The following is a 15,174-nucleotide window of genomic DNA, read 5'->3' on the forward strand; positions in this document are numbered from 1 at the left end:
TCAGTCCCAGTTATGGCAACTTCACAATTCTGATGAGCCCTAATTCCTGCACATTCTGACCTCAGATTTGTTACAACTTGCACAGGGGTTGTATATTTATATCTGATGCAGCTGTAAAAGGAGAAGGGAGATGGTAAAGGTGGGCTGGTTTCTTAATGTAACTATGGCAGTGGGTCAATACTGGAACTGGAAAGAGGTTCATAGCTGAAAATCAGTAATGTCATTTGGGACTTCCTGAAACATTATGAAGGTGAGAGGGCCATGGAAGCATATGGGCAGACCATAGTTTGTGGTTGACAGTGGTATCGCGTTTATAGGGATCAGTGGCCCCAGGCTGAGGATGTAAGCATGTCATTTGGTGATCCATAGGGTACCCCGTAAATACCAATGCCTGCCCACCCTGGCACCTGGAGCTTAGTATGCTTGTCCCTTATATTGTGTATAAACTATAGAATTCAGGATTTTGTAACTTTTGGAGTGCAATGATCGGGACTATGTTGCATACAAAATCAAGCAGTTAGTACTATGTAACATGGAATAGACAGGATAAACTGCAGAAGTCAGGATGACTCAAAGCCACTGGCTGGATCTCCATCAGGGCAGTCTGGAGACACGGGCATGTGACTCTCCTGGTAATGTTGGTTAATGAAGATCCTAGCAGGAGTTGGAACTAAGCAGCCTCGAAATCTCTAAACGTAGAACAGGTTTTACTTTTGAGACAGATGCTCTGTAGGCTTTTTTTAGTGTTTTGCAAATAGATTAATTTGGACTGTGGCCCCGGGATGTTAACAGACACCTAGAGCTCAATAAACTTTAAAAGTTTAGCAATAAAAGTGGCAACAATAGTTGTTGCAAAGATGTTTTCTAAAAATTAGAGGTGAAGAGATCCGAATGTGGTTTTCTAATATACTTTACAAAATAATGTGTTTTAAATGTGAATTTAAATGTGTTCCAGTGGTATAGTACGATTTTCCTTTTCATCCATTTTCCCTAGAACATGTCCTACTGTCCTACTGATGGGTATGAAGATTTTTCTAAAATGGCCTAAAATACCACCATGAACCCTTTTCAGAAGGGATTACTATTCAATCATAGATAGGGGCAAAGAGATGATTAGGCTGTATTTAACAAGAGCAGAAAAAGTTTAGGTCACCCACCAAGCTCTGATGTGTGGTAGGACTGTGTAAACCTTAGAAATAGATGGGTAGAATTACAGATCATCTTTCTAGCTCTTTCCTCCCCAGATTGACTGTTCTTGGCTTGCCCCATTTAATAAATGGATTTTACAATACTTATCAAGGTGAGACAAATCTTTGTTTGCAGACTAAGAAACGCCTACAGATGCTATCATGTAGTCAGGAATCCAACCCTCAAAAGTCAGGACTTATAACCCCCTCAGCTGACAGAGGCCACCCATAGCCTCCCGGGACACCATGGGGTACAGAGCTTTCTGTGTCATACTGTTGGGTTGTTTGGCTGGGTTGTCTTATGGCCAAACACTGTAAGTACTGCTATGTCCGAATTAATTATTTACTGGTATTATATATTATAATATAGCACTGGGCTTTCGGATGGGCATTTCACCCCAAATTATTATATTTTGTCTATTGAAAATGAACACATGCTGTATGTAAGATTCAGATTTATTCGTGGGACTAGAACTGAAAGTTTAAAGAAATTGTGTTTGCAGCAGCCTTTATTATATATGTATAAATATATATAGAGAGAGAGAGTCAAGGAGAATGTAACTTCTGAAACCAGTGGGCATCCAATGCCTGAAAAGGATCTTTGTGTACTCTCAATTACTCTGTAATTCACTGTGGAGTTGGGGGCAAAATGACAAATTCCTAGGATTTGGGCAAGCATGCTGTACATACTTGGTGATTGCAGATGCTCACCACCCACCAATAGGCAGAGTTCCACGTAAAGTTTAAAAAATGTTGGTTTTTGCAGTGAATGTATGTAGAGGCTGCTGGTGTTTTACTATTTCTAATTGAACACTAGAGGGCAGCAGAGTGACTGCAGTGTCCGCTTCCTGCCCGTAAGAAAACTGTATATGCCATGATTCCTTCCATTGGGTATCAGTGATGTCGGGGTTTTACACTTGCAATTTCAACTTAATACAGTACCATGCTGTGGCTACAAAAAAAAAACATTATAAATAGAGCATGAATTGTAGCCATAGCCATGAAGGATATGCGTTCTCTGATAAGTCCCAATTTCTTTGTCTTTAGACCCCACCTGGAGCTTAGTATGCTTATCCCTTATATTGTGTATAAACTATAGAATTCAGGATTTTGTAACTTTTGGAGTGCAATGATCGGGAATATGTTGCATACAAAATGAAGCAGTTAGTACTATGTAACATGGAATAGACAGGATAAACTGCAGAAGTCAGGATGACATGACCTCAAAGCCACTGGCTGGATCTCCATCAGGGCAGTCTGGAGACACGGGCATGTGACTCTCCTGGTAATGTAGGTTAATGAAGATCCTAGCAGGAGTTGTAACTAAGCGGCCTCCAAATCTCTATGTCAATATGGCAATAGATTCATTTGGACTGTGGCCCCGGGATGTCAACAGACACCTAGAGCTCAATAAACTTTAAAAGTTTAGCAATTAAAGTGGCAACAATAGTGGTTGCAAAGATATTTCCTAAAAAAAAAGAGGAGAAGAGACCTGAATGTGGTTTTCTAATATACTTTACAAAATATTGTGTTTTAAATGTGAATTTAAATGTGTTCCAGTGGTATACTTAGATTTTCCTTTTTCATCCATTTTCCCTAGAACATGTCCTACTGTCCTACTGATGGGTATGAAAATTTTCTAAAATGGCTAGAAATACCACCATGAACCCTTTTCAGGAGTGATTACTATTCAATCATAGATAGGGGCGAAGAGATGATTAGGCTGTATTTAACAAGAGCAGAAAAAGTTCAGGTCACCCACCAAGCTCTGATGTGTGGTAGGACTGTGTAAACCTTAGAAATAGATGGGTAGAATTACAGATCATCTTTCTAGCTCTTTCCTCCCCAGATTGACTGTCCTTGGCTTGCCCCATTTAATAAATGGATTTTAGTTCCTTCAATCATGCAGGTTCTGCATCACACGTAGGCATTATCACAGCTTCCTGTTTAGAAAACCTTTATACATCACCATGCCTGCCCTCCCACCATCTATGGTTTTCCTGCATTGTGGTGGATTTGTGGTGATGTCACGTTTTCTAAAATCAGGTTTAATTCAAGGATTTTTTCAGAAGTATAACTGCTCTTTTGGTCATTATTGTTTGCTACCAGTAGATGGTGCTGTGTCCTCATGTAAAGAATGTAATATATTTTACATGAGGAGACAGAGCCATCTAGTGGCTTAAGTATAAAAAACATGATTCTTTTTTCTAATAGCGTGTACAGGTCAAATAATAAATTCTCATATATTCAGTATATATGGTAATTTTATTACTTTCATTTCTTTTAATAGGCAATAAATCACAACACTGATCTATATTATGCCTCAGGACTTTATATTTTTCCTCCTTCACTCTCCTGAATTGTTTTTTTACAGCTTCGGAAGCAGCCTTGTCCAGATTTGCCCAATGTAACATTTTCTAGTGATCATAAGATGTTCAAAATCTATACATTTTTCTTGACATTGAGAAATTGTCTTTATTGGGTTGACACACCACCATTTTCCCTGTTTAATATTTACACTTGGTGTTCTCCTCTTCACAGATGCACTTTGATTACACCCAGCGTGCTACGTATAGACTCGGAGGAAACTATTGTAATAGATGGACACAATTCAGCATTTGATGTTGAATACCTTATCCAAACTTTCCCCGTTAAAAATTTTCTCGCACGTGGCAAGATCAGCATAAACAGTGGAAACCAATACCTAGGAACGGCTAAAATAATAGTAAGGATTTAGGGCAATTTGATCTCATTCCATATTTCTTTCTAACAATACATAAGAGACAAAACTTTTAGAGGTCGAATTATACATTTCTCACCCATAAACTCAATCATTTATTACATTTGGTTTATTTTCACCATCAGATTGACTTTCCCCCAATTCTCCTATTTCCTTATTTTTAGTTTTGCTCATTAAAAATTACTCAACAATACTAGCTTGTGGTCTCCTCTACTAATAAAACCAGACCCTTTAATATTCTTTGGACCTTCCTGGATAGAAAATGGGATAGGTAATAGATGGACACAATTCAGCATTTGATGTTGAATACCTTATCCAAACTTTCCCCGTTAAAAATTTTCTCGCACGTGGCAAGATCAGCATCAATAGTGGAAACCAATACCTAGGAACGGCTAAAATAATGGTAAGGATTTAGGGCAATTTCATCTCATTCCATATTTCTTTCTAACAATACATAAGAGACAAAACTTTTAAAGGTCGAATTATACATTTCTCACCCGAAAACTCAATCATTTATTACATTTGGTTTATTTTCGCCATCAGATTGACTTTCCCCCAATTCTCCTATTTCCTTATTTTTAGTTTTGCCCGTCAAAAAATACTCAACAATACTAGCTTGTGGTCTCCTCTAATAATAAAACCAGACCCTTTAATAATCTTTGGACCTTCCTGGATAGAAAATGGGGTAGCAAGTCCTCTGGGATTTGGCTGGCCAAAAAGCATGTAGTCCTCTTCCCTTTTGGTAGAAACTAGACTCGGAGTGCCAAAAATGGTGGCAACTGTCATAATTGGGGGAGAGAGCCTCATCCTCTCAATGTAACTGCTCCCTGACAATGACAAGACCTCTGTCTGCTCGGATACAGATCTTGTCATATTCCTTTAGCCAGGGCAGCAAGGGACAGCTGTCCTCACCTGCCCTTTTGCGTGATATGCTGAAAAATCTAAACTACGATGACAGAAATTCATAATTGTAATCAGATATTGAAGACAACGCTTAGACTTGGGGTTAAAGAAAAGGTAAGAGTGAGAGCTACTGGGAGCGTTACTGTTAGATTTTGGGTTACTTAGGTTTTGTATGTTGGTGGTTGAGGTGTAATTACAGAAAGTGTTATGTTTAGGGCTAGGGTTTGAGGAATGGGTGGGTTTCAATAAATGTTAGTGTTAGGGTTTTGCAGAGTTTGGGAAAATCCACTCAGCACTCATAACTTTATGGTCATTTAAAAACAATTGGGTTACAAAATGTAGGGAAAGCTAACACTCTAAAAAAGTAATGTAATGTAATGCTGCTGTAATTTTTTATCAGATGTAGAAAAAAGCAGTGAGACTGACATGTCGGGAAAAAGGAGTTCCTTTATTAATGTGCTAATGTGATGGAAAAAAAGGTGTACAGCAGTATTTCTCAACCGGCGTTTCTCCTGAGGTTGTTAGGGTTCCTTGTAAAGCTGCAAATATAGTACTTAGGAGTTATAGCAGGGATTACACCATGTCAAGAAAGGCTGGTGTACAGTATATATTCATCCCAGCAAAGGGAACGAGGTACAATTGACCACACAAACCCACTTGGCCAAAACCATCTGTAAATCTTTGCACTCTGTTCTCCCCCATGCATGGCTGGGGTAGGATCTCCTTTTACAATAGCCTAATGCATTTGTAATGAGTCATTTTAGGTTCAGCAGTTGAGGGACATCTGGGAGCCTTATTTTGCTTCTGGTTGGTTGGGTATATGTATGTAAATACTTGTTAAAGGTCTCGCAGTAGTTCTTCATGTATTCTGTGGGTTATAGGCTGAGTCTTAGAAAAGTACCTTGTTTAGTATCCCAGCTTGGGATAATGGTATATGTTTTTTTTTTCAGATTCCCGGTAAAGATTTAATAAAAGACCCAAACAAGAAACAATATGTATCCATAGAAGTGAAGTCCACTAACGCAATGTGCAACATAGAGAAAACTCTCCTCCTGAACTTCCACAGTGGATACATCTTCATACAGACAGACAAACCCATCTACACTCCAGGGACTACAGGTACGTAAAACTGTATAATGCAAAGATGCACAAGTATGACTTTTATGACTTTACCTCTCTGATTAAAGGTATAGGGAACATTTTGATAAGACTCTCCAAGACAGGATAGAATATCAACCTGGGCGATACAAAAAATTACATTACAATGACATTACATTGTAAGCCCCTTTGAGGGAAAGCTAGTGACATGACTATAGATTTTGTACAGCGCTGCATAATATGATGGCGCTATATAAATACTGTGTAATAATAATATTAGTTGCCAGAAGTTTTTCTTTCTGGACCAGATCCATTCCAGATTGCTGGATCACCCAGGTTACCCCTTGTTGGTCTTTCTTAGTTATCTTAGTCTGTTAGTCTTGGAGTACTTTATTAAATCAGGCCCAAAGAATCAGCCCCATATCAACAAGTATAGAAGTAGGAAATACTAACATTTAAGGAAGCCAACAGTGGGAGTCCCCATACTTGAGTCATCTTAGGACCAAATTATCATTGACCATATTTAACCTAATGATGGACAAAAGTGGTTGAAATGGTTCTCTGTAATTTTTCACTCTTTAAACGTCCTGACAACCCAAAATAGAGGCCAGATTTTCTCATTAACAATGGGCTCACAGGCAATTTTTACTGATGGAATCACAAGGCTGTGATCCCAGTGTCAAGGTATACTTCGGCAATGGTATTGGCTGATGGCCGTCAATGGTGCGACCACAAATGAGCTCACAGTTGTTCTTAAGGGTGGCAAGGCAAACTTCTGCTTAATAAATTATATCTTAGGTTGGATGATCAGATCTTGAACTAAACTCAGGCAAATCCAAGCATTGGTGTTGGTTGATGCTTGTTATTGGTGGGAATACTAACAGGGTCGCAGTTGTTCTTTACAGTTGCAAGGCAAACTTCCGAATCAGAATCAACTTGGCTTAACAGACCTTGAACTAAACACAGGCAAATTCGAACAACACTATGTATCACTGATACACATGTATCATTCATTCTTCAGTGGGTTTTTGTAAGTTTAGGGTCATAGCTAAACTTTAGACACAACTTTATATACCATTGATTCAAGAACTCAAGAACATTGATCTATATTTTTAGCCATGTGATTGCTATATTTTTATGGGTAAGTACAATAATAGTGGGTCTTAATATACGCTAGTCCTACACCAATAAAGCACCAAGGCTGCTAAAATTTCCTGCTGAACAGAAATCCTCCCCTGAAGAAGCAGAAAACCCTATCTGCAAAACGCGTTTGGTCCCTGTGAATAAATCTCATGGGACTCAATATTCCATTTTGTGCAGACTTTTATTGACAAAGGACAAATGACTGATTTTATTAAGTTAATCAGAAATATTGTATTATAAATATTCTTATGTTAACAAATTAGTTTTCTTGAACACACGTGCCGCTTTGAACCCCTCTTTTTCCTTCCTTCCTCCACTGTTATTGTGCTTGCCTACTTTAAATTGCTGCTTTCTGTCTTTTGTTTCATCAAAACTTCTGAAATTAAAATGATTGAAAGAGAAAAACATTAATCAAGTCTACCCCATTGTGGGCAACTTTGCATTGTAATGTTCTGTATTTTTATCCCTCTAGTTCAATATCGTCTTTATCCTGTAAATTTCAACATGCAGCCTACAAACAGGGCTGTGCTCGTAGAATTCCTGGTAAGTACAGCTCAACTATCATACTCTCATTTTTCAATGAAAACTACCTTACGGGTCACAGAGTCTTATTGGATGAAGGGTGGCAGTTGGTGGACCTTTACCACGTAACCATGAAAAATTAAGCTGCTGTAATTCAGGGCATCTAAATTGGAGAATAGCCCAGTAAAGTCTTTCTTGGCTAAATAGAGTGACCATTTAGGTGTAAAACTTAGCAAGGTATTTTGAATTTATCACTTATGTGCATACTTGGCACTTTTATTATTGAATATTATTCATTATTATTTATTATTGATGATGATTTTATACAACTGGCATGCAAAAGTTTATTTAAAAACAACACTATTACAACTTTCTGTTCTTTCTGATATATTACCAGTGGCCACTACTGGTATATTTCTGGTGATCGATGGCCTATGAGCTAAAAAATGTTCTGATCCGTAGTGTTAGTCGAATAGGTCACTATTCGATTCGACCACTATTCGGTCGAATAGTGCATAACTATTCGGGTGATCGAACATCGAATTCGACTCCAATAAAGTCAATGGGGGGAAAATTCGGGTTGTTATTTGAGTCGGTGGAGAGCTTCTACAGCCTATAAATACATTTAAAATAACATGTCAAGACTCTCCCAGCTCTGCAAAACACTGTACAAGTAAAAATAAAATAAGGAAGTCTTTTTTCGGTTGCTGGCAAGTAGTTTTCGTCGAATAGCTCCTGCCATTTTTTGGGTCGACCAAGGGAACATACCGGATTTTACACGGTCTCCGAGTACAGCCAGAGAGGGACATGAGGGGGTTCCTCTGGTTCAAAAATTAGCCACCAGGTTTCACCACTCCGTTACAAGCCATACACAGGTCTCTGAGGGCGGTCATTCAGTCCAAAAATTAGCCAGCTACACAGCTCTGTTATACGTTACAAGTGACAGGTGGCAGCAGCAGCAGCAGCAGTAGGAGGAGGCGGTGGGCACTGAGACGGAGCAGGAAATGCATTGGTAACTGGCATCCAGAGTTGGGAACTAGGCAGGCGGCATCAGTTACAGCATGAGGAGGAGGCGTTGGGCCCTGAGAAGGAGCAAGGACGGCATTAGAGGTTGAGGCCATCACCCATACGGACAATGTTGAAGCTGTAGCTATTGGAGCCGTGAATGGATCAACGAGATTCCAATCCGTACCTACTGTGTAGCGAAACCACATGAAACGGAACAGGCTTGGTGGAATCAGCGGGGAAAGAAGACCCTGTTGAGCCTGAGTCTAGTCTGGCATCTAGAACTGGGTACTGGGCAGTGGGCAGGCAGCAGCAGTAATAGCATGAGGAGGAAGCGGCAGGCTCCTGCTCTTACTGCTGCCACCTGCCCACTGCCCAGTACCCAGCTTTGTGCGACCACCTCCGCCCAAGAAGCAAGCTCCAACTGCTCGATGTTCCTCCACTGCCTTTCCTCCTTTTGCCACCAAAGTTACCTGTGCTGCTGCCATCAATTTGAGGGGGGCATGTAGCCGAGCATTACCTTTTTCAGGTTCCACCAGCGGTGAGCAAGAGCTCCAACTCAGATCAGCTGCTGTTTGTTGCATTGCTAGCAGTCAAGACCAGGCATCATTGCCATCCCCCACAACTTCTACCCCTCTGTGGTTAGCATTAGCAGCATCCAACCTTCCATCCCCCAGATGCTGAAGCGCAAGAGGAAATATGTCCCGAATGACCCAAAAACAAAGCTAATCAATGTGGCAATTGCACAGCTGATAGCATCAGAGCTCCTCCCTTACCGGTTGGTGGACTCTAATGTGTTCTGTTACGCATTTCCCTGCAGGAACCTACAGTACGTTATGTCTAAGCCACAGTATTTTGCACAAAAATGTGTTCCTGCTTTGCACTGGTTGATCGAGCAAGCATGGACTGGGAAGATATATTTCTTATACAGCTTACTGGGTAACTTTGATGGCAACAGGGGAAGATGCAGCTGCAGCAAGGCCTGCATACTCACCTCCGCCCAGAGCACATCGCCATGCAATTTCCTCCTCAATGTCCACTTCCACCCCTTTCTTTGACTCTTGTGCCTTAAACTATTCTTCCAGGGACACTTTGCAGTGGAGACTCAGCACCTCCTATTCGGCAGCATCAGTTTACCACCAGCAAGATCCTGCAGTTTGCTATTTGGGTGCACAATTCCTACGTTGCCACGCAGTCCTGAGTTTGCGAAGCCTGTGTTGCCTCTTCCACGGGGCGCAGCCATTCTAAGTGCCTTGTGGAAGCAGGAGGACATATGGCTACAGGCAAGGTCATGTGTGACAACGGGGCCAATCTGCTGGCAGCCCTGTGTTGTGGGAAAGTCACACACGTACCTTGACTGGCTCACGTCATGAACCTGATAGTACAGCACTTCCTTAGGAATTACCCAGGCCTCCACCTGCTGTTGCTGAAGGTAAGAAAGTTGTCAGCACATTTCTGCCGGTCGAACACAGCCAGTGCCAGATTTGTGGATTAACAGCGAAATCTGAACCTGCCAGTGCACCGGTTAATTTGTGATGTGGCCACACATTGAAATTCCACCTTTTACATGCTGCAGCGGTTGGCTGATCAACAGAAAGCTGTGGTGGATTACGTGTCTGTTCGTTTGAGACGTATACCTACACTACCCTTCTTCAGCCCTGCAGAGTGGCTGCAAATGTAGGACTTGTGCACTGTATTGTGTCACCTTTTGAAGACACCACCAAGATGATCAACAGAGATCAGGCCTGTGTCAGTGACACCATCTCCATCATATGTCAGCTGGAACAGATGATGGTGGATCTCGGCTACAACGCAGACGCCGCATCAAGAGACGTTTCAAACATCATCAGATGAAAGGGATTGTGCTTGGAGGAATCAGCAGGGAAAGAACACCCTGTTGAGCTGGAGTCCAGTCTGGCATCTAGAGATGGGGACTGGGAGGAGGAGGCGGTGGGCCCTGAGACGGAGCAAGGAGGGCATTACCATTGAAGGCCATCACATTTTTGGACAGTGTAGAAGCAGTAACGATTGGAAACATGAATGGATGAGGGAGATTCCCATCTGTCCCTACCTACTATATAGCGAAACCACATGAAAGGGATTGTGCTTGGAGAAATCAGCGGGCAAAAAAGACCATGTTGAGCTGGAGTCCAGTCTGCCATCTAGAGCTGGGGACTGGGAGGAGGAGGCGGTGGGCCCTGAGACGGAGCAAGGAGGGCATTAATATTGAAGGCCATCACTTACTTGGACAGTGTAGAGGCAGTAGCTATTGGAGACATGAATGGATGAGGGACATTCCAATCTGTCCCTACCTACTATATAGCGAAACCACATTAAAGGGATTGTGCTTGGAGGAATAAGCGGGCAAAGAAGACCCTGTTGAGCTGGAGTCCAGTCTGGCATCTAGACCTGGGGAATGGGAGGAGGAGGCGGTGGGCTCTGGAACAATGTGTGGACGGCATTAGAATCTGGCATCTAGAGTTTGGTACTGGGCAGGTGGCAGCATCATTTACAGCAGGAGGATGAGGTGGTGGGCTCTGAGACAGAGCGGGGACTGTATTGGGTCCTGACATCTAGAGCTGGTTATTGGGCAGGCAGCATCAGTAACAGCAGAAGAAGGAGGTGGTGGGCCCTGAGATGTAGTAGCATTATTGTCTGACATCTAAAGTCAGGTACTGGCAGGCAGCAGCATTTACAGCAGGAGGAGAAGGCGGTGGGCTCTGAGACGGAGTATGGACGGGATTAGTTTTTGGCATCTAAAGTCTTGTACTGGGCAGGCGGCAGCATCATTTACAGCAGGAGGAGGAGGTGGTGGGCCCTGAGATGGAGTGTGGAGGGCATTCGTTTCTGGCATCTAAAGTCATGTACTGGGGAGGCGGCAGCATCATTTACAGCAGGAGGAAAAGGCAGTAGGCTGAGACGGAGTGTGGACGGCATTAGTTTTGGGCATCTAAAGTCTTGTACTGGGCAGGCGGCAGCATCATTTACAGCAGGAGGAGGAGGCGGTGGGCTCTAAGATGTAGTGTGAAGGGCATTCGTTTCTGGCATCTAAAGTCCGGTACTGGGGAGGCGGCAGCATCATTTACAGCAGGAGGAGGAGGCAGTGGGTTCTGAGATGGAGTGAGGACGGCATTAGATTCCGGCATCTAAAGTCAGGTACTGGCAAGGCGGCAGCATCATTTACAGCAGGAGGAGGAGGAGGTGGTGGGCTCTAAAATGGAGTGTGGACAGCATTAGTGTCTGGAATTTAAGGTCAGGTACTGGGCAGGCGGCAGCATCATTTACAGCAGGAGGAGGAGGAGGTGGTGGTGGTCTCTGAGATGGAGTGTGGACAGCATTGGTTTCCGGCATCCAAAGTCAGGTACTGGGGAGGTGGCAGCATCATTTACAGCAGGAGGAGGCGGTGGGCTGTGAGACGGAGTATGGACGGCATTATTGTCTGGCATTTAAGGTCAGGTACTGGGCAGGTGGCAGGATCATTTACAGCAGGAGGAAGAGGCGGTGGGCTCTGAGATAGAGTGTGGACGGCATTAGTTTCTGGCATCTAAATTCAGGTACTGGGGGGGGCGGCAGTAGCATCATTTACAGCAGGAGGAGAAGGCGGTGGGCTGTGACGGAGTGTGTACGGCATTTGTTTCCGGCATCTAAAGTCAGGTACTGGCATGGCGGCAGAATCATTTACAGCAAGAGGAGGTGATCTCTGAGACGGAGTGTGGACGGCATTAGTTTCTGGCATCTAAATTCAGGTACTGGGTAGGCGGCAGCATCATTTACAGCAGGAGGAGGCGGTGGGCTGTGAGATGGAGTATGGACGGCATTATTGTCTGGCATTTAAGGTCAGGTACTGGGCAGGCGGCAGGATCATTTACAGCAGGAGGAGGAGGAGGTGGTGGTCTCTGAGACGGAGTGTGGACGGCTGAGACGGAGTGTGGACGGCATTAGTTTTTGGCATCTAAAGTCTTGTACTGGGCAGGCGGCAGCATCATTTACAGCAGGAGGAGGAGGTGGTGGGCTCTGAGATGTAGTGTGAAGGGCGTTAGTTTCTGGCATCTAAAGTCAGGTACTGGGGAGGCGGCAGCATCATTTACAGCAGGAGGAGGAGGCAGTGGGCTCTGAGATGGAGTGTGGACGGCATTAGATTCTGGCATCTAAAGTCAGGTACTGGCAAGGCGGCAGCATCATTTACAGCAGGAGGAGGAGGAGGCGGTGGGCTCTAAAATGGGGTGTGGACAGCATTAGTGTCTGGAATTTAAGGTAAGGTACTGGGCAGGCGGCAGCATCATTTACAGCAGGAGGAGGAGGAGGTGGTGGTCTCTGTGATGGAGTGTGGACAGAATTAGTTTCCGGCATCTAAAGTCAGGTACTGGGGAGGTGGCAGCATCATTTACAGCAGGAGGAGAAGGCGGTGGGCTGAGATGAAGTGTGGACGGCAATCGCTTCCGGCATCTAAAGTCAGGTACTGGCATGGCTTCAGCATCATTTACAGCAGGAGGAGGAGGTCGTGGTCTCTGAGACGGAGTGTGGACGGCATTAGTGTCGGGAATCTAAAGTCAGATACTGGGCAGGCGATAGCATCATTTACAGCAGGAGGAGGTGGTGGGCTGTGAGACGGAGTATGGACGGCATTATTGTCTGGCATTTAAGGTCAGGTACTGGGCAGGCGGCAGCATCATTTACAGCAGGAGGAGAAGGCGGTGGGCTCTGAGATGGCGTGTGGACGGCATTATTGTCTGGCATCTAAAGTCCGGTACTGGGGAGGCACCAACATCATTTACAGCAGAAGGAGAAGGCGGTGGGCTGAGACGGCGTGTGGACGGCATTAGTTTCCAGCATCTATAGTCAGGTACAGGCAGGGCGCAGTATCATTTACAGCAGGAGGAGGAGGAGGTGGTGATCTCTGAGACAGAGAGTAGATGGCATTAGTTTCTGGCATCTAATGTCAGATACTGGGCAGGCGATAGCATCATTTACAGTAGGAGGAGAAGGAGGAGGTGGTGGCCTCTGAGATGTAATGTGGACGGCAATAGTTTCTGGCATCTAAAGTCAGGTACTGGGAGGGCGGCAGCATCATTTACAGCAGCAGGAGGGGAAGCCGGTGGGCTCTGAGACGGAATATGGACGGCATTATTGTCTAGCATCTAAAGTCTTGTACTGGGCAGGCGGAAGCATCATTTACAGCAGGAGGAGGAGGCGGTGGGCTCTGAGATGGAGTGTGGACAGCATTACTTTCTGGCATCTAAAGTCAGGTACTGGGCAGGCGGCAGCATCATTTTCAGCAGAAGGAGGAGGTGGTGGTCTCTGAGACGGAGTGTGGACGGCATTAATTTCTGGCATCTAAAGTCAGGTACGGGGAGGGCGGCAGCATCATTTACAGCAGGAGGGGGAGGAGAGGGTTGTCTCTGAGACGGAGTGTGGACGGCATTAGTTTCTGGAATCTAAAGTCAGATACTGGGCAGGCGATAGCATCATTTACAGCAGGAGGAGGCGGTGGGCTGTGGGACGGAGTATGGACGGCATTATTGTCTGGCATTTAAGCTCAGGTACTGGGCAGGCGGCAGCATCATTTACAGCAAGAGGAGTAGGCGGTGGGCTTTGAGATGGAGTGTGGACAGCATTAGTTTCTGGCATCCAAATTACGGTACTGGGGAGGCGGCAGCATCATTTACAGCAGGAGGAGGAGGTGGTGGTCTCTGAGATGGAGTGTAGACGGCATTAATTTCTGGCATCTAAAGTCAGGTTCTGGGCAGGTGCTAGCATCATTTACAGCAGGAGGAGCAGGCAGTGGGCTCTGAGACAGAGTATGGACGGCATTATTGTCTGGCATCTAAAGTCAGGTACTGGGCAGTTGGCAGCATCATTTACAGTAGGAGGAGGAGACGAAGTGTGGACGTCATTAGTTTCTGGCATCTAAAGTCAGGTAGTGGGCAGGCGGTAGCATCATTTACAGCAGGAGGAGGAGGCGGTGGGCTCTGAGACGGAGTATGGACGGCATTAGCGTCTGGCATCTAAAGTCAGGTACTGGGCAGTTGGTAGCATCATTTACAGCAGGAGGAGGAGGCGGTGGGCTCTGACATGGAGTGTGGACAGCATTAGTTTCTGGCATCTAAAGTCAGGTACTGGGGAGGCGGCAGCATCATTTACAGCAGGAGGAAGAGGTGGTGGTCTCTGAGACGGAGTGTAGACGGCATTAGTTTCTGGCATCTAAAGTCTGGTACTTGGCAGGCAGCAGCATTATTTACAAGCAGGAGGAGGGGGTGGTGGGCTCTGAGACGGATCGTGGACTACATTAGTATCTTGCATCTAGAGTTGGGTACTGGGAAGGCGGCAGCAGTAACAAGCTGTAGGAGGCGTTGGTCCCTGGTACGGAGCGTGGACCACATTGGAGGTTGAGACCATAAACTCTATGGACAGTATAGAAGCTGTATCTAATTGGGACATTAATGGATTAACAAAAATCACACTTTCCATACCTACTATGTAGTGAAACCACATAAAAGGTAACATACTTGGCGGAATACGCAGGGAAATACATTCATTTTTTTTTATCATTTGTGGATATCTAGCAAGTGCTATCAC

The 15,174-nt window shown here is 44.4% G+C and overlaps 1 protein-coding gene across 3 annotated transcripts in view; it reads left to right on the top strand.

Moving 5' to 3' along the window:
* Positions 1 to 1,363: 1,363 nt before the first annotated feature.
* The window catches only part of LOC140322815 (venom factor-like), a 107,434-nt gene continuing 93,623 nt past the window's right edge, over positions 1,364 to 15,174 (top strand). Inside the window, exons 1-4 of one of the 3 annotated variants that reach the window (XM_072399426.1) lie at positions 1,364 to 1,501; positions 3,729 to 3,912; positions 5,781 to 5,949; positions 7,544 to 7,614. In XM_072399426.1, coding sequence (XP_072255527.1) covers positions 1,434 to 1,501; positions 3,729 to 3,912; positions 5,781 to 5,949; positions 7,544 to 7,614 — 492 coding nt within the window. In that variant the 5' untranslated portion in view covers positions 1,364 to 1,433. Of the gene's footprint in view, positions 1,502 to 3,728; positions 3,913 to 4,204; positions 4,331 to 5,780; positions 5,950 to 7,543; positions 7,615 to 15,174 lie in introns of those variants that run through there. The other 2 variants (XM_072399427.1, XM_072399429.1) reach the window with 2 other exon arrangements.

This window comes from Pyxicephalus adspersus, chromosome 2, assembly GCF_032062135.1.
Source record: "Pyxicephalus adspersus chromosome 2, UCB_Pads_2.0, whole genome shotgun sequence".
Classification (NCBI taxonomy): Eukaryota; Metazoa; Chordata; class Amphibia; order Anura; family Pyxicephalidae; genus Pyxicephalus; species Pyxicephalus adspersus.